The sequence below is a fragment of the Dicentrarchus labrax genome, unplaced genomic scaffold (genome assembly GCF_905237075.1).
Source record: "Dicentrarchus labrax unplaced genomic scaffold, dlabrax2021, whole genome shotgun sequence".
Lineage (NCBI taxonomy): Eukaryota > Metazoa > Chordata > Actinopteri > Moronidae > Dicentrarchus > Dicentrarchus labrax.
The window spans coordinates 27,236,659-27,262,560 of NW_026136721.1; the positions used below are offsets into that span (position 1 = coordinate 27,236,659).

The window sequence follows — 25,902 nt, forward strand, 5'->3', positions numbered from 1 at the left end:
ACTGACTGAGGCCCTGAACCAGCTGCTCTACAAAGATGAAAAACTTCTGCAGAGCGAGAACTCCTGGCAGACCAGGTTCAAAGCTCTGCAGGAGAACTTGAATGACAAAGAGGACACCTTACAACAGGTGCAACAGGAGAAGAAGAACCTCCAGGAGCTCAGCATCCACATCAGGAGTGGTTTGGTCTCTCACAACAAGTGGGTGAAAAGTGGCCAGAAGACCCTGGAGAGGAAGACACTGAGACTGGAGAAGAAAAGAAAAATGAAAGACCTGAAAGAGAAGGAGAGTCTGTCTGCGAGGCTCTGTGAGACCGAGAAGGAGCTCACGAGGACCAGAGTCAACTTTATGGAAACCAACAAAGCATGGCAGCAAGAGTCCAGAGCTCTGCAGGACAGGCAGCTTGAGGACCTGGACCGGCAAAACCAGAGCTGGGACGAGAGACTCAAGCAGTTCGAGGACCAGTACAAGATCCTGACACAGCAGGTTCACAGCTGTGAGGACCAGAACAAAATCCTGAAACAGCAGCTTCACAGCTGTGAGGACCAGAACAAGATCCTGACTCAACAGGTTCACAGCTGTGAGGACCAAAACAAAATCCTGACCGAGAAAGTCCAACAGCAGGAGGAGGAGAATAAAGTCCTCGTGGATAAAGACCTGCAGAAGAAGAGCAGGAGAGGCTTCAACATCTTCGGCAAGACTGGACGGAGAGATGGAGAGAAAAACAAGAAGGATAAAGCCACAAAAAAGAAAGAGAAGGAGGAGAAAAAGAAAAAAGTAAAGAAAGCCAAGGAGGAAAAGAAAAAAGAAAAAAGGAGAAGAAAAAACAAGAGGAGAAGAAAAAAGAAAAGGAGGAGAAGAAAAATCAAAAGAAGAGGGAACCCAAGAAGAAGAAGAAGGGTTTCATGCGCTGGCTGCTAAAGAAAGGCAACAGTGACAGTGAGGTGGAGGAGGCTGGAAAACAGTAGCTCCTCCTTCCTCCCCCCTTTACCTTGCCAAACCCCCCTCCATTCCTCCTAACCCCCTCTCTCCTTACACCCTCCTTACCCCCTCTCTTCTTACCCCCCTGTCTCCTTAAATCCTCCTTACCCCCTCTCTCCTTACCCCCTCTCTCCTTAAACCCTCCTTACCCCCTCTCTCCTTATCCCCTCTCTCTTTACCCCCTCCTTCCCCCTCTCTCCTTACCCCCTTTCTGTCTTTACCCCCCTCTTTCCACCCCTATTCCCCCTTTCTCCCCCCATCCTTCCCTTTTCCCTTTGTGTTCTTGTGTCTGCATGGGTTTTCTCCTGGGTCTCAGGTTTCCTCCCACAACAACAAAAAAAAAAAAAAAAAATACAGCAGACAAAACATTAAAACAAACTATTTGGCCACAACAACAACAACAACAACAACAACAACAATAAAGCAAACAGAAACCATAAAAACATAAAGAATTTGGCAATAAAAACAAAATAAAAACTGAACCTATTTCTGCCTGAGTCTGAATAAAGACCCCCAGTATAAATACGACTGTAAGACATTATGGTGGCTGTAAAGTGCTGCTGTCTGTCATCCGATATTGATTTTTAAATCTATAACCTCTAACATTTCCTCATTAAACAGTGCATGAACTCTAGAGCTATGTTCTATATGGAGTTGATTCAATCAGTAATCTATAATCAATAATCAGTGTATAAACTCTAAAGCTTTGTTCTATATGGAGTTGATTCAATCAATTAAGTATAATTAATAAACAGTATATTAACTCTAGAGCTATGTTCTATATGGAGTTGAGTCAATAAATAATGTATAATCAATTAACAGTGTATCAACTCTAGAGCTATGTTCTATATGTAGTTGATTCAATCAATCATGTATAATCAATCAATAAACAGTGAATAAACTCTAGAGCTACGTTCTATATGTAGTTGATTTAATCAATTATCTATAATAAGTGGGTCAATCAATAATCTATAATAAATAAACAATGTATAAACTCTAGAGCTATGTTCTATATGTAGTTGATTCAATCAATAATCTATAATCAATAAACAGCGGGTCTGTATCTGATATAAGCTTAAGAGATTTTAAGGTTTTGTCTTCCGATATAAAATTTTTACCCTCCCTTTCCAAGTACGAGGAAGAAACTATGGTGGCCGAGAATCGCAAACATCCCTATCTACAGCCAGTTCTTGTTTTATCCATTGTGGGCTACAGTAAAACATTCAACATGTCGGTCTCCACTGAAGGAAGGCAGAGTCTGTTGATAAAATGTCTCATTCTAAGTTAACAAAAACACAATTCTTATTTTGAGGTGATTATCCACACTTATGACTATTATATTCCATTTCCAACCAGTGGCCCTTTACTGCATGTTGTCCCCCATCTCTCTCTCCCAAGCTTCCTGTCAAGCTTCACCTGTCCTATGTCAGTGGTTCCAAACCGGGGGTTCGCTGAAGCTTCACAGGGGGTCGCAAGGCCTTGATTTTAAGGACTGCAAGAAACTTAAAAATATACACCACACTGTAGGCTTATATCCCAGCATTTGGTTCACTTCTGTGAAGAAATGTAAAAGTAAATTGTTAACTTAATTGTCTGAACAGGGGCCAATTTGTCAAAAAAAAAGAATCCTAGTAAGAATGTATGATTGTTAAAAAATATATAAAATAAATATTACAGGCGTTATGTATGCTAATAATTAGCCACAAGCTTCCTATAGGACACTCATTGAAATCTTTGGAAATACTAAATTTAACATCAGAAAGCTAATGGGGGATGTTACAGGACTTTTTTTTTTGCAAAAAATTATCAATATTTTTCATCTTTGAATTGCAAATCAAGTTCAATGATGTTACCATATATGAGCACTTGCCTGTCTAGGGTAAAAAAATTACTGAGTGTGAATTTTAAAAATATATGAGAAAAACACACACAAACTGCAAGGAACATTTATTTATTATAGGCACAAACTGCAAGGAACATTTATTTATTATAGGCACAAACTGCAAGGAACATTTATTTAGAGACATCTCTGTCTTGAGGTACTGATACTGGCTTGACTGTCATACAAGAAAAACACATATTCAACAAATACACATACACATAACAATCAGTTCGGAACTGTTTCTGGAACCCATAACAAGCCCACTTGTTACAACAGTAACAGTCAAAATATTGCCAAATAAGAAGTAAATAAATAATAAAATTGGCATAGAAATTGTAAATAAATAATAATATGTGAAACAAACTTTATAATTGATCAAAGAAAAATTAAATAAATCATAAATACTTGATGAATACAAAATAATTCTAAACAACAAATAAAATATCAGCAGCCACAAGGATCATGGTTTAAAATAAAACACATTTTGTTTTGTTTTTAAAAGAATGCATGTATAAAAACTATAAGACATTTTTTTCTCCTGAGGGACAAATACTGGCCACTGTCATAGACCATTTAGGAACATTGCATAATGAACTCATTTCTTCTCTTGTGTCAGTCCAATTCAGGCCAGTTCAGTCACTTAGGCAACTGCTTCATGGTACTTGACAAAGCAGTTGCGCTCAGCATTGAGGCACAGGTGGAGCTGGCAGACCCTACAGACAAGGTTTGACCTCATGATGTTCCCCTTCCTGCTGCATTGCTCTCAAGGGAGTGCGGTAGAGGCGGACCAGCATGTCACTCTTGTCAATCCCTCCCATGTTTGCATTATAGCTCTTGATGAGATATGGACAGCTCAATTGTTCCTTTCTCTTGGTGTCAATGCAGTACCTGTAGACTGAGGACCAAGGCTCTACCCCCATGTCGGTGGACATCAGAGCGACAACCTTGTTGTCTTTCCACCTGACAATCAGGATCCCATCATCACTGGTGATGTAGTCACAGGTACCACGAGGGACAGCCTTCTTCATCATCTCTTTGATGGGCCTGAGTGGAGCATTACCAGTCCTGTTGTCCCTGACTGTTCGTGTGTACCGGCAGTTCTTGCTCTTGAGGTATTGCACAATATCTAGGCCACTAAAGTAATTGTCTGCAAAGATGGTTTTTGGACTGGAGGAGGACATGGTGCTGGCCAAGACGGAGACTGTCTGGCTGGTGACACCCATGACTTGTTGTTCAGGTGTCAGTGGGACACTGTGGGCCTCAAGTCTAGTCTGCCCTTGGTATAGGATCAAGTCGTGAATGAAGCCATCCTGAGAAGCCCTGGCAAATAATTTAAAATCCCATTTGTCTGGCTTGGATTTAAGTTACTGCCTCAGGTTGCCAGCAGTCTTGCCTTTGTAGGCAACCATCACCTCATCAACAGACTGCTTGGGGGTCTCTGGCTCTCTTCTGAAAGCAGTAACCAGATAGTTGAACAATGGCCGGACTTTGAAGAAGCGTTCATTGTTACCAGGGATCTGAGCATTGTTATTAAAGTGGACAACCCTCTTCAATAACTTGAACCGCTTGGATGACATCAGGTTTGCAACTTGCGAGACCCTGGTCTCCATTGCCCAGTAGTCATCAACGGAGAGCAGCTCAGCAATTCCCATGTAGATGAGTATAGCCACAAAGTTCATAATTTCATCCTCAGTGGTGGCAAAGGTGGTGTTGATGTTCATCTGGGTTGCATATAAGTTGGTTTGATATGTTATGTGCGAAATTACTTCGCGACTGAAGTACCTGCTGAAATAATCAAATGGACTTTGGATGAAGTCAGGGGGAATGTGCTCGTATTCAGGCAGGGGTGGGTTGTCCAGGTCAACCTTCTTCCAGAGAGTTCATCGGGATTCTGGCTTCCTTTTGCTGTGGGCCTCTTTGCTGTTGGTGCCGGCTCTTGATTTTCATCATTTTCGTCGAGGTCCTCATTTTCATCCAGGTTCTCATCTACAAGCACCTCCACTGCAGGCCACACGCACTTCCTTTTGGCAGAAGGGCCATCAATGTCCAGGTTGTGGGTGGGTGGAAGGAAGTTGGGATCTGCCACATCGTTGTCTTCTTCCTCTGAGCTATCATCATCGCTGATGGCAGGGTTTTCGGGAACAACAACGGTATACCTGTTCCCATAAAAGAGCCGAGCAGACAGCTGCAAAAGGAATATGCTTTTAAGTTAATATAAAGATTTATTTGTTAAGGAAAACAGTAACAGTGTAATGTAGATGTACTGGAAAAGAAGAGTATTGACATAGAAAATATAAAAACACAATAAAGACAGAAAATACAATTATAATTACTGTTAGTACGACTTATATTTCCTCATAACTGTGTTTTATCACAAACCAATATTGAGTAATTAAAATCAATTCACACAGTACTAAGCCTCACACTAACAGTAAACACCTGTGTATGCAATTTAAGTATAATAAAAAAAAAATACATTCATAAGGCATATGTCTAAAAATGGACACTTGTGCCACTCATGCTAGTCTTAGGTGAACGGGGCATATGATCAAATATGGTGCATTTAGTTTTCTCAATCTTTAACAAAACTATTCAACCAAATAATATGTGAGTTAAATCCACCTACCATGTTTAGTTATGATGTTATTAATATAGCTGTGGGAGAAGCCAGGTTCAAAAAAGCAATATTTATGATTTCTTCAAGATGGCTGTGTTTGAAGTGCTCCAGGCCACTGCTGATTGGTCAGATGCCATGATGTCAATAGCTGTCAAATAGCTTGATCTCCCCTGATTGGCTGAGAGAAAACCACATGACTCTACAACTCCAAATGGAGGCAAGGGGGAGGGTATTTTGAATGTGTGTGGAAGTGACTGAATATGGTTACTTGCCCCATAAAGGGTTAAGAGAAAGTAGTACTCTTCATCTAGCACACCTGGGTAAGAGACACTTTGGGTGATTGAGATTTTCCGCTTTCTGAATAGACCTTTTTCACAGCAGCCATTTTGGCATGAAACAGTGGGTAAACACAGGTGTTACCAATGATATTAACAATAGTTCCATTCCATTTAGTGTCGAAGAGCCTTTCCAGGGAGCCAGCCTGCCCTCTGACTCTGTTTGACCTGAATGGAACGGGGTAACACCTGTGTTTACCCTACTATTTTAATGTGAGAATGGCTTCTGACAGAGTTACCATGGTTACTAAATTACTGCGCTTTCTAGAACTGTCAAACTCTAAAAGTTTTCACTGATCCCATTCTCTGAAACAGGGCTCTAAACTGTTCCACACACTGTATCGTGTTGTTACACAACTGTGTTAACATTATAGACACATGTAAGTTAGTTATCCATTGTCTATTTGGGGTTTAAATGGCCATATTTGCATTCCTGGCCAGACAAGCTTCACTAGCGACACATAGCCTACATGTATGTATATGTAATCCACTTTAAAAACAACCAAAGTTGACCAAAGTGCTGTACAGGAGAATAAATAAGACATCATAAATGTAATCAGTGATGGTGATGATGAAGACCACTGTGAGGAATATAGACAGTGATGGCAATAACACGGGAAAGTTCTCGTGGCAGATAACACGGGCAAAGTCCCACGGCGACGAGCTCGATGTCCGGGCTGCAGACACACTCTTTCACACAGACGTGGCCGGGATTACACCACCTGTTGTTTATGAGCACGGCAAGTCCCCCTCCTTTCTTCATGCTGGTCGCGGTGGTGTCCCTCTCGGCTTGAACCGTCTGGAAGCCGGGCATGGTGACGTTGGAAAGGGATCTGCTCGTGTAGCCACGTTTGTAGGTTTAATTTAATTATTTAATTAATTTATTTATCCTTATATAATGCAAATCATTATATAATAATTGTTATATATACCCAGACTGTATGTATATATGTATGTATATGATTGATATGTATAACTATATTAATCAAATTTTCCTTAATGTTATATTATTTTCATGTCTTGCATTGTAGCCTACTAAAGGATAGGGGATGGTTTCCTTGCTGCAGTCTGGTTTAAGAAGTTAAAAATGAACTGGTATGAATATATTTTTGGTTAGTTGAATCCCTAAACTCTGTACAACCTGACTTAAAAGGTTATAAAACTCAATAAACCATAATAATTTAATAAAGTAACGAAATTGAGTCATAAATAAAACAAATGACAAATTTTACCAGTTTTTTCATCAAATTAAGTCAAATTTTATAAAATATTACTAAAAACATAATCAGGAAGAAAACATTAACAAAATATGTGTAGACATAAATGTAAACGTTTAAAAACTGTTTTATTTAGTTTTCTTCACAGAAAGAAAAATCAGAGAGTTTGGCCAACTGTGTCTATTCGATCCAAAACCATAGAAGTGCTTCAGCTGTCAGTTAATTAACGTTATTAATAAGAAACAATTCATGAATTTCAGGAATTTGATGAAGCTCCTCCCACTTTTCAAACAGAAACCAAAAAAAAGGGGGAAAAAGAAAAAAAACTCTTTTAGAATGTTGGTGCGTGTGACATCAAAGCTGACAGAACGGAACCTTTGATGTCACATTCTAGAACTCTGCAATCTGTTTGAGAGACCTCAGGAGGACCACAGAGTCTAAACTCATTCCACTGCACACACAAGCACCGTGTACCAGAAGAGTCGATCCACTACAGACACGCTACAGACAATCACAGTCTATCACAGCAAACACTGTTACTGACAATGGATCCACAAACAACCTTCATATACAGCATGACCTTCACCAGATCAGACCTGATCAACGACACAGAGGTCCCAGCAAACAATCCTGGGCCTTATCCAGATAATAAGCCAAAGAGAAGGGTTTGTTTTTCTGACGAAGTTGAAGCTTCAAGGTCTACCCCAGACGTCTGCCATCTGGAGGCCCACCTGGACCAGGATCAGGAGAGCAACCACTGTCTGCAGAGCGAGCTGACAAGCGTGCCGGAGCACAGGCAGAGCCTGGTGACCGAAAGGAAGAAGTTCGGCTTCAAGATCCACAATTTAAAGTGGCAAATCAACAGACTCGAGGGTCTGCTGGAACTCCGGGAGAGGGAGTTCGCAGCCGATGTCAAAAACAGCTGCGAGACCCTTAAATCTTACAAGCAGCAGATCTTCCAACTGAATGTTGCCATTAAATCCCACTCGGAGCAGGTGGCCAGCCTGCAACGGGAGAAGGAGGAGGCTGCTGTCAGACAGAAGCAGGACTACCAGAAACTGGAGCAGGACCACCAGAAACTGGACAAGCAACTGAAGGACCAGTTGTACCAGGTGGAGCAGCAGCTCCAACTGAAGGACAACCGTGTCCTTAACCTTACCAAGGAGAACGAGGGTCTGTCTCAGAGACTGACTGAGGCCCTGAACCAGCTGCTCTACAAAGATGAAAAACTTCTGCAGAGCGAGAACTCCTGGCAGATCAGGTTCAAAGCTCTGCAGGAGAACTTGAATGACAAAGAGGACACCTTACAACAGGTGCAACAGGAGAAGAAGAACCTCCAGGAGCTCAGCATCCACACCAGGAGGGGTTTGGTCTCTCACAACAAGTGGGTGAAAAGTGGCCAGAAGACCCTGGAGAGGAAGACACGGAGACTGGAGAAGAAAAGAAAAATGAAAGACCTGAAAGAGAAGGAGAGTCTGTCCGCGAGGCTCTGTGAGACCGAGAAGGAGCTCACGAGGACCAGAGTCAACTTTATGGAAACCAACAAAGCATGGCAGCAAGAGTCCAGAGCTCTGCAGGACAGGCAGCTTGAGGACCTGGACCGGCAAAACCAGAGCTGGGACGAGAGACTCAAGCAGTTCGAGGACCAGTACAACATCCTGACACAGCAGGTTCACAGCTGTGAGGACCAGAACAAAATCCTGAAACAGCAGCTTCACAGCTGTGAGGACCAGAACAAGATCCTGACTCAACAGGTTCACAGCTGTGAGGACCAAAACAAAATCCTGACCGAGAAAGTCCAACAGCAGGAGGAGGAGAATAAAGTCCTCGTGGATAAAGACCTGCAGAAGAAGAGCAGGAGAGGCTTCAACATCTTCGGCAAGACTGGACGGAGAGATGGAGAGAAAAACAAGAAGGATAAAGCCACAAAAAAGAAAGAGAAGGAGGAGAAAAAGAAAAAGTAAAGAAAGCCAAGGAGGAAAAGAAAAAACAAGAAAAGGAGGAGAAGAAAAAAGAAAAAAAGGAGAAGAAAAAACAAGAGGAGGAGAAGAAAAAAGAAAAGAAGGAACCCAAGAAGAAGAAGGGTTTCATGCGCTGGCTGCTAAAGAAAGGCAACAGTGACAGTGAGGTGGAGGAGGCTGGAAAACAGTAGCTCCTCCTTCCTCCCCCCTTTACCTCGCCAAACCCCCTCCATTCCTCCTAACCCCCTCTCTCCTTACACCCTCCTTACCCCCTCTCTCCTTAAAACCTCCTTACCCCCTCTCTTCTTACCCCCTCTCTCCTTAAACCTTCCTTACCCCCTCTCTCCTTAAACCCTCCTTACCCCCTCTCTCCTTACCCCCTCTCTCCTTAAACCCTCCTTACCCCCCTCTCTCCTTACCCCCTCTCTCTTTACCCCCTCCTTCCCCCTCTCTCCTTACCCCCTTTCTGTCTTTACCCCCCTCTTTCCACCCCTATTCCCCCTTTCTCCCCCATCCTTCCCTTTTTCCCTTTGTGTCCTTGTGTCTGCATGGGTTTTCTCCTGGGTCTCAGGTTTCCTCCCACAACAACAACAACAAAAAAAAAAATACAGCAGACAAAACATAAAGACAAACAATTTGGCCACAACAACAACAACAACAACAACAACAACAACAACAACAACAACAAAGCAAACAAAAACCATAAAAACATAAAGAATTTTGCAATAAAAACAAAATAAAAATTGAACCTATTTCTGCCTGAGTCTGAATAAAGACCCCCAGTATAAATACGACTGTAAGACATTATGGTGGCTGTAAAGTGCTGCTGTCTGTCATCCGATATTGATTTTTAGATCTATAACCTCTAACATTTCCTCATCAAACAGTGCATAAACTCTAGAGCTATGTTCTATATGGAGTTGTTTCAATCAGTAATCTATAATCAATAATCAGTATATAAACTCTAAAGCTATGTTCTATATGGAGTTGATTCAATCAGTAATCTATAATCAATAAACAGTGAATAAACTCTAGAGCTATGTTCTATATGTAGTTGATTCAATCAATAATCTATAATCATTAAACAGTGGGTCAATCAATAATTTATAATCAATAAACAATGTAGAAACTCTGGAGCTATGTTCTGTATGTAATAGATTAAATCAATAATCTATAATCAATAAACAGTGGGTCTGTATCTGACATAAGCTTAAGAGACTTTCAGGTTTTGTCTTCCAACATAAAATCGTAAAAATGTGACCGTTGAAGCTTTTACATTTTAATAAAGTCGGTTGCTGGGAAGTGTGTGACACGTTTCATGAGGTGTTGAGCCTGTTTAGCCGCCGCAAAATGTAATCAAATGTTGAAACAACAAGGTGATGTTCGCCGCGTCGCTACGGCAACACAGTTCAATAAAAATTCATAAGATTCATAAGATGTCATTGTCAACAGTCTAAAGGTCTTCTGACTAAATTTCAGCTAGATGTGGTCAACCTGCTGGGAGAAATACATAAAAGTGTAATAGATTCCACCACAAGGCGGCGCTAGCACTTTTACTGAATATTATCGTATAGATGTGTTCAGGGCAGGACTCTTATCAGACAAGTGAAGTTTGGGGCCGATTGGGCTATGTACACTCAAGTTATAGCAGATTAATGCTCGGTACATCAAAATTTAACGCCACGCCACGCGTTCAACGACAACTCACCATATTCATCACATACATATTGGCAGGTAGACGTGTTAAGCCATTTTGCGACGCCCATCTACAGGACCAAGACATTACGTTAGCCTTCACCACGACTGAATTTTGTGCAACGTTTCATGAGTTTTGGGGCATGTTTAGCCCCCCAAAAAGTGGAAGCCGATTTTCGAAAAGTTCTTATGATTTATAAGATGTCATCGTCAATGTCCTAAGGAACTTCTGTCAGAAAATCAGCTGGAAGATACATAGAAGTATAAAAAATTACATTTCCTTTTACCACTAGGTGGCGCTCTCACGATTATATTATATCGCTCTCACGATTATATTATATTATATTTTAATTATATATTATTATATTATAATTATATATTATATTATCACACATATGTGTTCAGGGCGGGACTCTGAGCCAATAGGCGGTGCCCGGTCACGGGTACAAATGCATGCAAATGCATACGTTTTCACGTTTGAATTTTGTGCAAATTTTCCTGACTTTTTGAAAATGTTGCGGTCGAAGAGGTAGAAAAAAATAATTCCTACAGATACAATAGGGCTTGCCGACCAGTGCTCAGGCCCTAATAATTGTTACATCTACCCAAACTGTATGTATAACTATATTAATATAATTATTTTTAATGATATATTATTTTCATGTCTTGCATTGTAGCCTACTAAAGGATAGGGAATGGTTTCCTTGCTGCGGTCTGGTTTAAGAAGTTAAAAATGAACTCAGGTATAAATATATAAGATGTAAAAATTAAGGGAAACCAGAAACGCACAACCTCAGGCTTTGTTCAGTTTGTATGAAATTATGTGGATGGAGATATTGATAGCGCCATACTAGAAGGAATAGTATTACAGTGTTTGATCCTCAAGTATTCAGATGATAAGATCATACTGGCAAAAATGTTCTTGAAAAACTATACATTGTTAAATTTTCCATGATATAGTTGTCAGAGAGCTGAAATTAAATCTGTGTGCAAAAGCTATGTATGAAATTGTATCAACTTTACAACCTAAATATGATTGAACAAAAAAAGACAGGAGAAACTTACCTTTAACACTGGACTCTTTCACTTGCTATTCTTTTCCTTTCCCAATCATATGGAAGAAAAGACAACACATGCGTAAGAGGTTGGATTTTATTTAGTCCATTTTTAAAATTTACTTTTTCTGTCGAGATTCATTAAAAAGATAAAGCATCATCAGCTTTGCAGACCATATCACAAAGAGACTGCAGTAAGGAAAGAGTGAAGTAGAATGAAGATGACTTAGTAGGCACATTTTTCAAATGATACATGTTAATCTAATTGATGGCAAAATATGTACAGCAATGATTTGTTGACACATGCTTGGGACTTCTGAGTGAGAGTTCACAGGTTAGTAAAGCACAGATCTATGCAGACATAAAGACTTTTTCACTGTCTAGAAAAGATGCATCACGTCGACTACAGGAGGCAGTCAATTTCCCCAAAACTGTATGCCAGTTCAATTTGTAATAAATTAAACCTAAGAGGAGAGAGAAATTAGGGATTTCATGAACTTGTGAAACTAATTGACCGGCGCTTGTCAAACTAATTATTTTAAAAACAGACTTTTAGCAAATGTTCCTCCATATGAATCAAGAATACTGAGCTAAAAGTGGACACGACATCCACCTGATGAAATAACTTGAGAAATAAATTAGAAAATGGATAGTTGTATTAGTATGCATTTATAAAGAGTACCTGATTTTCTCTCTCTCTAGCCTAAGTTTGATACCTTTGCATAACTTATAGAAAACCTGTCATGTTCTTTTAAAAACTCACAGTAATTCATTCATTAATCATAAGTCCTGATACCACCGAAGTCAGGCACAGGATTCTACCCTGCAGAATCCATATACCTTCGAGTCAAACACGCTGGATATTCCATACAAATAAAGGACACTTTTCCTGTTTATATACATAACACTTTTGTACAGTCTTTGCACTTCCATTATAACAGATTGAAGCATCTCCACGTACAAAGTCAATGGAAATCAAATCATGTTCAGTGGATTAAACCTTGAGTGAATCCAAAGCTTAAATTGAGCACTTGGTTAGATGTAAAAGGAACGAGTTCAACTGCCTTTGCATCGAAAGAAAAAAAAAGTAATAAAACTCTGAAATTCTATCGTACTTGGTTATCTTAGGGATCAGGTTTGAAGTTTGCCTCAGACGCAGATCGGGGTCAGTTTCAGCCATCCACCGTAACTTAGTGAAAAAAAACTGTTAAACTGACCTGTGATCAGTGCCAACGGAAAAACATCACCAGACTCAAACAGGAGAAACTGAAAAAATCAACACTGTTAACCAGCTATCCTAACTAGTTGAGTGTTGCATTGACGAAATATTGTAATCATGTTATCAGGTGATTTCCCTTACACTCCAATACGACATCAAACAGCATTATAATTTAAGGAAATGTTAAAGTCTGGATCCGCTCACCGGCCACTGAGAGGTCAACAACAGAACAAAAAACTCTAATCCAACATAGGAGGCAGTGAATGTTCAAAGTTTGTGAGTCTGCTTAAGTCAAACCCCCGAAGACAAGTCCAGTCATTCCACCTGCTTTCATACTGCATACAGCTTATTCCTGGCTCACTCCCCTCCCTACAACTGTACACACAGTGCTGTCCTAGGCCGTGCAGCAGTGTAAACTAAAGACAGTTGAGTGGCTATGAAGCTCCACTGGCCCCTACGCACTAAGGATCTTGCTGAGGTGGAACATGACAGCTGGACCGTCCCAAAGCACAAACCAGAGCTTACACTAATGTAAAAGGCCCAGTGGTTTGGAGGTTTGGATGGTGGGTTGGCGTTTGGGACCACAGGGTCACTTGGGTCCTTTGGAAGGGGTGTCTGTCTCTGTGGATTGGCGGCCATCGTTCCAGGCCTCCCGGGTGCTCTTAAGGGCTTGTGTCCGTTGCTGATCCACAACCACGTAGTCAACGCGCTCATCTGACGCTGCCATGCCAGTTCCGTTGCTTTTCATCTGAAGAATGAAAACACACAAAAGCGTTGTTCTTAAAATTCCTTTAAACTGACTTCCTGTAGTTGTGAACACGCGGCTCCGGATGTGGGGGATTGATAAATTCCTACCTTCCTAGGTGGGGTAGATTTGCCAGGGTCAAGATCCAAATCCAGGTACTCCACCTGTTTGTCTCCTTTTGGCTTCACCATAGGGCTGCTCCCACCATCCGCAGTCATGGGCGCAACAAGCTTCATGTTCTACATAAGCCAGGAAAGGATGCTTTTATTGACAGAAGAGGAACTCTGAGGCGGTGTCACAGTGAAACAAAGCTCATATTTTGATTCAATATAGCGTTGTCACAATAACCAACATTTGTTTGCTAAGATTGCAAGAGATCTGACCGATATTTGATTTACCAAAAAGTTGGTACTTTCACAAAGCATATTCTGTGAGTCCAAACTGCATTCAACACACCAACAGAGGGTGCAGATACAGGTACAGAGGGTTGGAGATGAAAAAAAAAAATTACAGAATAAAAGACTGCAATGGACAATTAATGCAAAATACATGTGCACAGTAGTCCCAGTCCATAAAAACAGGTTGTTAAAACAGTGACAACAAACGGGTGACACTGTTGTTTTATCAGTGAACATTCAGTCTAACTGGTTCCCTTTCTGACAGGCACCAGACTGGCAAGGTTTGTTCACTGAAGCATGGTTCGACCATTTCGCTGATACAGCCAACAAAAACTGGCACCAAATCAACATGCCAAAAATCCAGTTGCTTTCAAAGCTGTCCAATAAAAGACAAATAACTTTGCAAAGCAACTCTGATTGTAACATATCTTCATTTGAATTCTGACAAGGTTTTTGGGACCTGTTCAGATTGCAGAGTTTCTGTTATGTTTTTGTTTAGTTTAGTTTATGGTCATTCCCACATTGTCAAATAAAGCAGTGGTTCATTGACATTACTTTGTGTTTTCCTTTCTTTTTGCTATGACATCTTGACATCAAATTTAAGATAAGGAAAGAGTGTAAATATTAGAAGAACAAGTCCAATTCCTGGTATTGTGACAACACTAAAAGGTACATGTTTGGCCTATAGGTAGTGTTAATGTCTAACTACAAGTTGGGTGGAGTTATTAGCACTATGGTGGTGACAAAACTAGGAAATACTAATTGTAAGAAAAAGTGATTGTGTACAGCATCTAAAAATCACTGCAAACTGTATCCAAGCCACAGCTTCTAGCTGATGTTGAGGGAGTGATAACAGCACAACAAAGTATGTACTATGCACTTCTGATCTAATAATATCTGCAACTGGTAACCTCTGGCATTCTGACAGGGTAGGCCATGCATGTCTAACCTGGCAACCCTGCTCACCTCCTCTATGGTGTCAAGTTCCTCCACCTCCCTCTTTACAGGGGTGATGGGGACTGTGCAGTAGAAGGACTCCTCTCTACACAGAGCAAGAAGGAAGTAGTGACAAAGACAAGAAGAGAAAAGCAGATGGTCAAGAACAAAATGCAAGAAAAAGAAAATGGATGAAGCCAGGGCCTAAGGAAGCCAGAGAAATGAGGAACTAGGGAGAAAGAAATAAACATGAGTGATGAAAGAACAGGAAGTCAGCAGACAATATCAAAGCAAATGTTGGAAAAGGTTAACAAATTGTTACAGCAAGAAAAAAAAAAATAGGAAAATGGTACATCGAATACCCAAACTGTGAGAGAAAGAATCCCTGTTGACAGAAATGGTGTCCCATCAGTGTACGGCTGATGTGCCTAATATTATTCTGGGTACATTTGTGCCTGCTTCCCGCAGACATTACTGAATGACTAAAAAGACACCTAAACTCAATTCATTTTCCAAAATCCAAAATACCAAAAGGGATCTTTTGAACTACAGAAAGGGTACTGCTTTGACAAGACAAGCTTTTTTTTTTAAAAGAACACAATACCTGAAATGCAAAAGAACAAAGGAAAAGAGAATAAAGGAAGGAGGGCAGCAGGACAAGAGGAAACTGCAAAGAAAAGAGTTGAAGTGTCGAGGAGTCCGTCTGCAGCAACAAGTGATTTGCCCACACTAATGTATACCTTAGGAAATGGGATTTCTGCTAACAATTACAGCTTGACATTCTCGGCTGCATGATGTTCAACCCTGAAAACTTTGTCTGCCTCATACGCACTGTATTTATGGTGCATCTGTTGTTAAAACTTTCTTTGTAGATTTTATGATGTAAAATTGGTTCAACAAACCACAAAAGACCACATCACAATAAAAATAAAATTACATTAAGCAGATTGTTTACTGTAGTTTTGATTATCTGTGATTTGAGAGGTATAGAAAAGGTAATCATGCAACTTCAGAGGATAGTTGTGTGTTACATACTGGTTCATCTGTGGACATGACTACATAATTCTCCTCAGTGTCCTCGGAGTCAGTGCTGGAAGCCGTACTATGCACTGACGGGGGTCTTGTTGGCATTGGAAACCTAGAGAAACTGAGCAGCATTCACAATGTTTACACACTGACTTCGAGGCAAAGGCAGTGTCTGGTGAGCACAAAATATAATACAGACATAACAGGCACGACTATAAACCACTGCAGCCTGAAGAGTCCCTGCAGCACTAAGCACAGAAATAGACCTCATCCCAGATAAGCCAACAAACGGCATTCAGTATAATGTAGTGTAGCTCTGAGGCATATCCCAGACTGGTTTGTTTGAGCAGTGTTACTTTGGTAACAAAGTGACTACAGTAATGCATGGCATGTTAGTGCCTACTTCTTTAGTTAATTGTATCTACTACATAAGGGAATGTTCACACCAAATCTCAACTGTGTTTTGTGTTGGAAATATAACAAGCAGGTAGGACAATGCACAACAACATCAGCTGCTTTAGGCACCATAAGATGATGCACAGCAATTTGTTTTTGTAGTCCCATGTCGTACTCCTTTATAAAGTCACATTTTTCTCAACTTAGAAAAGCACTCCACTCTTGTCGATGAGATGTGAGGCACAGTGTCTGTTTTGAGACCGCCTCCCACACTTGAACCCCCCCCAGGGCTGATAGGAAAGCAGAGAAGTGTGAACATGCCCTTAGTTGTTGTTAGCAAAATGTAAATTTATGAAAAATGTTGCTGAACATTTTAGATACTTACTCCCGAGCGAATGACCGTGTGACAGGCGAGCGGACAGGTGTACAGGGCTCCTCCCATTCTGGCAGTGGTTTAATCTCCAGTGGAGCAGGTCTTCCTGAAGCAAGGTACACATAGCAATCAGTCCGTGCTTAAGACACATACTTAATTTACATGTAAGTAAGGCTGACAAAGGTCAACGGCAGGAGTTTTATATTATGTGGAATTAATGTGTTCATAGTGTTTTGGTTGTTTTAATCATAACTTTATAAAATGTTTCTAAGGCAGATCATGACTGGAACAAATGACACAATGAATGTATATGTAAACCATACAAACATTTCTCACTATATTTTCAGCTTTTATAAAAGAAAATCCTACAAACAAAACCTAGAAAATTAGATTTTAAAATGCCATTTGCAATGCAACTCTGGTTTCATAATGTATTGCCTTACAAATCACAAATGACTCATTTCCACTCCCCCAATATATCCCTTCAATTTCTATCACCCAAAAAATATATCTTCATCACAAGCAAATTTTGTCTTTTGCAAACTGAGATGAGATTTTTGTGATGTGTGAAGACCAAGACATTAAATCTGTGAAATGTAGTTTGAACCATTAAGTTTCCTTTAAAAGGGTGGGAAAACAATAAAAACAGAAAACAATGGGCCTGTATGTACAATGCAAAATTGTGTGTAATGTAACAGCTTACATGTTATCACAACCTAATATGGCGACTCACTATACAGTAGATGTTCACCATAGATTCTCATTACCCATGGCTTCTGTGACTAAAACATTGTAAACTACATACTTATGAAGCCACTGCTCTCTCTTTCATAAGATGATATCTCTGTTCAATTTCCTCCTGAGCAGCTATCTACTACTTTCCAGAGCCATGTGAGTGTTTTTGTGACAATAATTCTGTTTTGGCTGCTACCTGTGAATGTGTGTTTTTGGAAGCACAGTATGTGAGAGAAAAACATAAAATGAAATGTTTGAGAAGAGAAATGTTAGTAAGTTATTTGGTTGACTGCATGTAAGTAGTCACAATAGAGTGAGATATTTAGGTTTATTTTTAAAAGCATGTTGTGACTGCTCACGAGCTTCAAAATGGTATCGAGTGAAATCCACCATGCATGAAGTGCACACTCATCCCCCTCCTGCTGGGATTTAAAATAATAAGACTGGATTAATGTGACAGCTCTGACACCCATGTTATATTTTTAAACCTATTTGGGTATCTCCAGAAGTATGAAAAGGTACAGTTAAATTGATTCTGGGTTTTCACACAGTTAATCTTTTATAGCACCAGCAGGCCTGAGAAACAAGAGAAATCCCACAGTACACTATTGAAAACATGCAAAGAGTCAAGATGAAGCAGAGTTTGGACAGGTCAAAGAATGGAAGGTTTTCAGATACACAATGGCAGTTCAGTGTAGAGTACCTACCCTTGCGTCGTCCCCTCGGGAATTCACCTACGGTTTGAGAGTCGGTTCGCTCTAAACCGACACCTTTTGCTCTTATTATTTTAGGACTCTGACCTGATTGGTGAAAGAAGACTTTGCTTATTATAAAATTTTTGGTGATCACAACAGTTAAGCCCTACTGTAACAACCGCCCTGCCATGCAAAGCAAAAGACGAGACTTTGCTGAACAAAACTACACCCTCATGTACACCCAATCACCTTTTCTGTGCAGCACAGTTATCAAGAGGATGATTGTCATGACAACAGCAGACCCATACTGCCCAACATGCACCTCACTCCATGCACCACGGCTTCCCACACAAAGACTGACATCACAGCTGTGCATGCACGATGAGCTGTGTATAAGCACTGAGAGTACACTGAGAAACCATGTCATGTTGAGAAGAGCACACACAAATCTGCAGAACAGAGTAACTTACTGACGAGGCACATTCTGTAGCTCCTTTTACATTAACACACTGATAACAACATTTTTCTGCAGTGCTGACAAGAGCAAAAACCTAAATGTGCCGCAATCTCAAAGAAAGATAATTCATTTCAGAGAAATCACATATCATAGTGTTAATAAAGTAAAAGCTGTTTGCCGGCCTTGAACACAGATGTCAAAGCCTTCACTACATACGGCTGAAACAACCGAAGTAGAGAGAGAGAAAGAAGTGCAAACAGGATGAACATAGCTGGCAGTGAGTTGAATTAGTCCACAGTACAGAGGAATTTTGCATGGCTCATGGTAAATAAAGAAAGTAATCATATCCAATGAAAAATCAATAGGAGCATGTTATATTCTGTTCATTTAAAAATGTATTTGCCCACAGAGTTTAGCAAATCCAAGTAGCTTGAATCCAAGATCCAAGTTACCCAGCACGTTAAGTGTTAAATGTAAGTGGGATTGAGTGTTGAATCTAAACTATGATAATAATTCATGTTTGTTTAGCACCTTTCAAATAATCAATTACAAAGTGCTGTACATTAAAACATTAAAATGCATCAACAATATGCTATTAGAAGAAGAACCCCCGCCCCCCCCCCAAAAAAAGACTTAGACATGATACATTTGTGTTTCTTAGCTCTCCTAATAAAACCAAAACAAATACAGTGAAGACAGACAAGTAAGATCCTGTGAGAAACAGTACAGAACAAATAGAAACTTGGAATTGCTGGACCTGAATGAGATAAATTAAGTGATAGATAGCAAGAAAAATTAAGAACGACACAGCTACAAATACAAAAGGGGCAATAGTTTTTTACTGTCGTACCTTTCTGAAAATTCTTGAAAGCAAACTTGATTCTATGACCAATGCATCAAAATATTCTGTAGCAGATAATTACACATTTTTAAAGGCTGATTTTCTTTATGTGAGAGAATTGGTCAACCACAATAGTGCTGATGAGCTGCTTAGAAATTGATTTGCTACTGGCAGCGATGATTTTGGAGTCGAGACAGACGGCTTTGAGTAATGTTTTTTTGGTGGCCTGTAGTATAGCAGCCGGATGATTTGGAGTAAAACAGTATTTTTTTGTAACTGTTAGTCATTACAGTCCAGAGACGGTGCATGCCAAATCTGGAGATGACTGGCTCAAAGGTCACGGGACCAAAAAAGAGCAAAAGTTGTGCATGGGAGGATTCCCCACTGGGAAATGTAGAAGTCCATAACATGTCCTATTTTCTTCAGCGACAATAACAGCCCTGGCTTTTAGTTTGCCTACGTGATGACTCCCTGTCTCTCTGACATCCTTCAATTCTCTTTCTCTCTTTGCCCATTGCTCAGCCTTTCAATCTGCCCAGATTGTAATTCCCTTTGCTATTAGGTCTTTCATCAAAGAGCTCCATTCAGATGAAGGGAACAAAGGGGACGGAGGTGACCACTCCGGGCTTCGGTCACTCCATGGCACAGGGACCAGCCCCCTCCAAAATGGTCTACAGGGCCTCTTGAGCTCGGGACAAAAGTGCTTTTGACAAGGAGCTTACTGTGTTGGATGTAAGAGGATGTAGCAGGCACTAAACTAATTCATCAAGAGGTGAAATAAGCTAGTCAAGGACAGGCGCAGAGGAAGATGGTTGTATTTAATACACCAGAAAAACCAAGGGCAACAAAATGAGAAAACATTTTTCCACATCAATAACAACTACTGAAGTATGAAGAATAAAGACACTGCTTTGAGAATGGATGGAAAAGTTTTTTTTTTACAGATGGCTTTATGACCATGAGCCAGCACTGTGAGAATAGCAGCTGAGTGTGAGACAAAGCATGGTCAGTTGTTGCATTAGTGAATACCGAGCATACTGGAAAATGTTAAGTGCAACAATAAACTTCAGCACACATCAACCCTGCAGCAAGAACTTAACAAACCTATAGAACATTTATGATCCTAGTCCCAGTTATACATGCATGCACACCCATCGGCCTCTCACCTTTGCGATCAGGTTTGAGATTTCGGTCGACAGGTGGGGGCTGGTCACCGTGCACTGGCCTGCGAGGAGGGGTCTTGGGACTGGAGCGAAAGCCCATGTGGGCGGGTGGGGGGACCTGCTTTCCGAGGGAGGAGAACTCCATGGTGCTTGGGGTCATGGGCACATAGTTCGCTTCGTGCATCGGCTCTGGCAAACTGCCCGAGTGATGGTGTGATGGGGAGTTGGCACTCATGGGTACATAGTTCTGGTCTACCTCCTCTGTGGACTGGCTACCCACTGGCATCATTCCTTTGTTTTTCTGTGGGAGACAAGGCATACATACAGGTTCACAAACAGAGGACAGACCAAGATTGTACACGGCTGCCTCTAAACCTTATTGTAAGCCAAGAAGCACCAACAGTTAACTGGGTAACTGTAGGCCCAATATGTTTTGGTAAGGCGCTTGTTTTCCTTTGTGAGTACGCCTACATGTGTATGATTCTCCAAAAAAAAAAAAAGTTAATAAATACACTGCATGTAGCAGGCTTGTTTATGTAGCCGTGTATTCTATTGGGCAGCAATAAAGAAAAACAGAATACCATAATCTATTAAATCATGCTGACGTGACATTTGTTAGGGTCTGTATCAAACACGCATTTTCTTATATCTGGAACATCTGTAGGCCAGGGGCTCTCTGCAGCATTACAGTACTTCATTATAATGCTGCTTTGTCACAAATTTTACCTTTATTATGCAGCTTCTGTTATTTGGATGTCGTATTTGTCTATACTGTGATTTTGATATTTTTTTAATCAGCCAATTTTCCCATGAAAACGTCCCTTTAAACAGTCTGCCAGTACGTGAAAGCACAGCAATGTTCCCAAAACAGAATTGGGAGCTCATACACTGGTGAACCTTGGAAGAAAACTTACAAAGTAGCTGCTGAGGTTCTCATTGAACTCAAATGAGCAGCTTTTGTCAGAAGGGAATGATCTAGGTATGTCGTAGCAATCCTGGGATCCAAAATCTGCAAAAAAAATCAATAAAATTACCAAATATACACATAATTGCAACATACATACTGCAGCTTTATGGGATTAGACATTTAGTACTCAGTAATTTCATCAAACACAGGACAAACTATTAGCCTACACTTCCCATATCAAAGCTATATGCCAAATTTCAAGCTGCTTTAAAAAGGTCCAGTGTGTAACATTTAGGAGAATCTATTGACACAAAATGAATATAATACTTTCATTGCTGCATAATCACCTAAATATAGGAATCTTTGTGTTTTTGTGATCTTAGAATGAGCCGTTTTTATCTACAGACGCCTTACATGGAGTCCGCTATGTTGAACTGGCATATACAGCAGGCCAGAAGGGACAAACCTAACTGGCTCTAGATAGGGATGTTTTCAGTTTTTTCGTAAGTTCTTCACGCTTTTAAAGGGAGGGGTAAGCGAGGGAGTTGCTATGTGCAATTACACCGCTAGCTGCCACTAAATCCTACACACTGGACCTTTAAGCTATAGAATAATCTCAATAATACACACAGTAGAGATCTAATCAAAATGTTTTCATGACTCTGTAAAGATTCTTTTATTCAGTGGGATAAAGCTCAGCAGCTATATGTAAGAGCTCTACTGTGTAGCCCATTATTATTGTTTTTGCAATCTCATTAGGCACTGATGCAGTCACTAATGCATTTCACTTACAGCCACAAGAACCACAGCAGAGCTAAGAGAGGTTTGTAAGGCAAATGAGAGTGTCAGCGGAGGAAGACTGAGTGGGGGAAGACCATGAGCGGGAATATTTACAATGAGAAATGTCATTACTTTGAAATATTGTAGCTGCCCTCTAAGAAACAAAAATTCACATAAGCTGGGTTCAATGGTTCTTTAACATATTTTCATTTAGGTTCCCCTCACCTCTGGATACACTCGCCTGTTTATTGGTCATCAATAAATCCTTCAACCCAGTCACGTTTTGGGAGGAATATTCACAACAACAACGACTTCATTCAACATAAATTCACACACCTCATCTGACGAACCTGTCATGTTTAGTATTTTTGCAATGACTACTAGTCTGAAAGCTTGTGTGTGGCACAGGTAAGACTAAAAATATACTAAGTTTCACCAAAGACTTGAGGCTCTCTTGGGTTTTTGTAAAAAATAATCTTGCCACTAATACCTCTGTAATGACATTTATCACCACAAGAGGGAGGAGTAAGTGGAAGAATATATGTTGTGTCCCACCTTACTCCATAAGTTTCTCTCTTCTTGTCAGAAAGTTGTATTCTATCTATTTTAAGCCTTTCTACAAAGGGTGCCGTCCATTGATTGGTGTTACAAACGTAAAGTGTTCTAATTAGATCTACTTTACTTTCTAATTTTATTCAACTGTTACTATAAAATGCATCTCTTGCCTATTCAGAAGAAGATAATACAGTATTTTAAACATCACATGTATGTGTCTTGTGCTGTTAGATTTACAGAACAGCACCAGTGCTCCATAGTTAAGTGACAGCACAGTGAATGTACAACAAAGAAGGCTCTGCTAATAACTAGCCAAAGATATCTGTGGTTTCCATGATGCAACAGAAGGCTTGTATTTGTCCACAAGTGAGGGCATATGGAGATGATTGTTCATATAACTTGCTTTCTTTTAAATGTTAGAACTGAGTATTATAACCAATATATATGGTCGGAACTGCTGCTCAAAGTTTTCTTAATTGTCAAGACTCTTAATCACCAAGACCCTAAAGACATCTGCAGAAAACCGTCTGCTCCGTGTTCACGTCTGATAAGCTTTTGACAGTTTGAATGGATTGTGAACAGAAGAGTAAAGAAGATGAAAATAGGGATTGCAGCCGGAAGAAAACATGCCAAAAGCTCCGGTGATGTCTCTTATCATCCATCAAAAGAAAGTGAAAAGGGTACAGAATGCCCACATAAAAGCTGTGCAAAAGCCTTATAAGGTCATTTATAATGTCTAGATGATGAAAAATATCATTCCACATAAAGGTCAAAATCTTATACAACACTTTGTGAATGTGTGTCCTATTAAACGCTATATTTAAATTGAAATATTTTAAGATCATGAAGAAAATGTTCTAATTTCATAGCAGTTTCGCAATGCATAAAAAAATCTCTAATCACACAACAACAAAAAAGAAAAAAAACAAAACTCTCCCCGACACAAACCTTTGCGGATGCGTGAACAGTCCACAGTGCCAATAGTGTTGCTGCGTAAAGCCTTATTCCCAGCACTAGTAGGCACACAGTAGTTTCCATCCGTCTCTGACGCTGAGCGGGGCACACAATAGGTGTCCGTAGGTGAGCGCTCAGCAGGGGGTGGCGGGGGTCCTGAGGTGGAACTGAGCGAAGGCTTGGGTGGTCTGGGAGGGGGTACTACATCTCCCCCACCCTCTGAGCCTACTACCCCTGTCGACATTGACAAAGTGCGGGGCACCTGGTAGGTACAGTTTGCGCCAGGTGTTGGTGGGATATCATAACTGATGGAAAGGTTGCGGATCTGTGTCTCCATTGAGGGCTTCCGTGATGGTGTGTTGAAGACATAGAGCTCAGAGCCATCCCCGCTGTCCGGATGGGCTGAGGGGGAGGAGGCTGACTTAGGGAGCAGCACAGTGTCCTGGGAGTAGCTGCGAGGGAGGTGGTAAAGGCCGCTGTCAGTTGAGAGCGAGGCACCGCGTGATGGAGGCGAGTCGTAGATGGAAGAGGCGGAGGCAGGGGCCGGGTGCTGTGGGAAGAAGCCGTTGTGTGAGGTGTGTTTAGCCGAGGAGGTGGAGGATGTGGGCGTGCGGTGAGAGGGGAGGTTGTCATTCAGGTCCGTCTCTGAAGAGGTAGACTTGGAACACTCAGCATGGGCTCTAACAAGACAATAAACAGGTACATCAGAGAATTAAATATCTACAATTGATTTAAAGAAGCTAAGAAATCCATTCAGTCAGAGTAAGCCTTCACAGCACTGTCTGCAAGCCATAGTTAGTAACCTGAAATTATACACAAACATCTCTTATCATTCATCTTTGACACCTCTTGACATATTAGCACCTCTTTTGGGGTCAAGTGGAGGACTGAGGTACTTGGGTCATTTCTAAACATGCGGGAAATGACTAAATTAATACGGTGTTAAGTAAAGTACAACTCAGTCTGTGCTGATCTATAACAAATCCAGCAGCAATAATCATCTACAGATGCCATGTTAATTTACAGCAAAGCAATTTTTGATGTGTTTTTGTTTTTCATGTCTTTGTTTTGTTGTACATGTGTCGCACTTCACACAAGCAGGCAGTTCCAGCTGAAAGGCTGGCCACTCACAGACTAGTCTGGGGTGGAAGAGTCTTGCTCTCACACTCCTCCAGGAGCAAATACTCCTGGTCTCCCTCCAATGGAGAGTGAAGCTGCACTGAGCTACACACCACACAGCAGAGAGAAGGGCGAGAGTGGCAGTACAAAAAAAATAAATGGGCTGGAAAAATGTACAGAGAGAAGCTTATGTCACAGTATAGCACTCCAGCACAGTGAATATAAGCATACATTGACAAAACAAACTCACCTGTTGGGTTCAGGCTTTTTGCTCTCACAGTTGACCAGCCACAGGTAATCCTGAGGCTCCTCTGAACTGGACTGAGAGTCCAGGTGTCGCACACTGACCGGCTGGTATGGAGGTGGCACATTGGACAGCACTGCTGCTGGACCAACAATATTACCCAGTGCTGGGTGTGGGGGGGTATCCACCACAAGGCCTCCGATGGCTGACTGGTGAGCAGCTTTTGCTGCCTCTGGAGGAAACAAATGAGAAGGTCGGAGTTAATTCCAGCATGGCTATGTTTATGTGTAATCCCCAAACCACGTGTGCCACAAAGTATTGAAAGGACAAATACAGTACAGGTTTTTCTACAGCTGACTACAGAAGACATGGGCCACAGTCACTGAATTAATGATCACCCCCACTAAAACCAGAAGAAATGAAAGCACTTGTATGAAATAAGGTCTCACCCTTCTGGGGGGGAGGCAGTGGTGTCATTTTATACAACAAAAGGCTGTATAATGAATGAGTTATTGTTTAGACTGTAATCAAGTGACAAGTGATCAAAAAACGAGATGTCATCAAGATCTGTCACCCTTAGCTCAGCAGATGTCAGTGAATGACTGATCAGGCTTACAC

General features: G+C 40.8%; 1 protein-coding gene across 6 annotated transcripts in view; it reads right to left on the reverse strand.

Annotated features, from left to right (window-relative positions):
* Window positions 1–11,824: 11,824 nt before the first annotated feature.
* The window catches only part of gab1 (GRB2-associated binding protein 1), a 51,332-nt gene continuing 37,254 nt past the window's right edge, over window positions 11,825–25,902 (reverse strand). For 5 of the 6 annotated variants that reach the window (XM_051384308.1, XM_051384309.1, XM_051384313.1 and 2 more), the window contains 9 exons: window positions 25,291–25,516; window positions 23,916–24,601; window positions 21,640–21,734; window positions 20,729–21,026; window positions 18,277–18,369; window positions 16,847–16,940; window positions 16,075–16,186; window positions 13,816–13,944; window positions 11,825–13,708 (listed from right to left, as the gene is read on the reverse strand). In XM_051384308.1, coding sequence (XP_051240268.1) covers window positions 13,550–13,708; window positions 13,816–13,944; window positions 16,075–16,186; window positions 16,847–16,940; window positions 18,277–18,369; window positions 20,729–21,026; window positions 21,640–21,734; window positions 23,916–24,601; window positions 25,291–25,516 — 1,892 coding nt within the window. In that variant the 3' untranslated portion in view covers window positions 11,825–13,549. The remainder of the gene's footprint in view (window positions 13,709–13,815; window positions 13,945–16,074; window positions 16,187–16,846; window positions 16,941–18,276; window positions 18,370–20,728; window positions 21,027–21,639; window positions 21,735–23,915; window positions 24,602–25,290; window positions 25,517–25,902) is intronic. The other variant, XM_051384310.1, reaches the window with a different exon arrangement.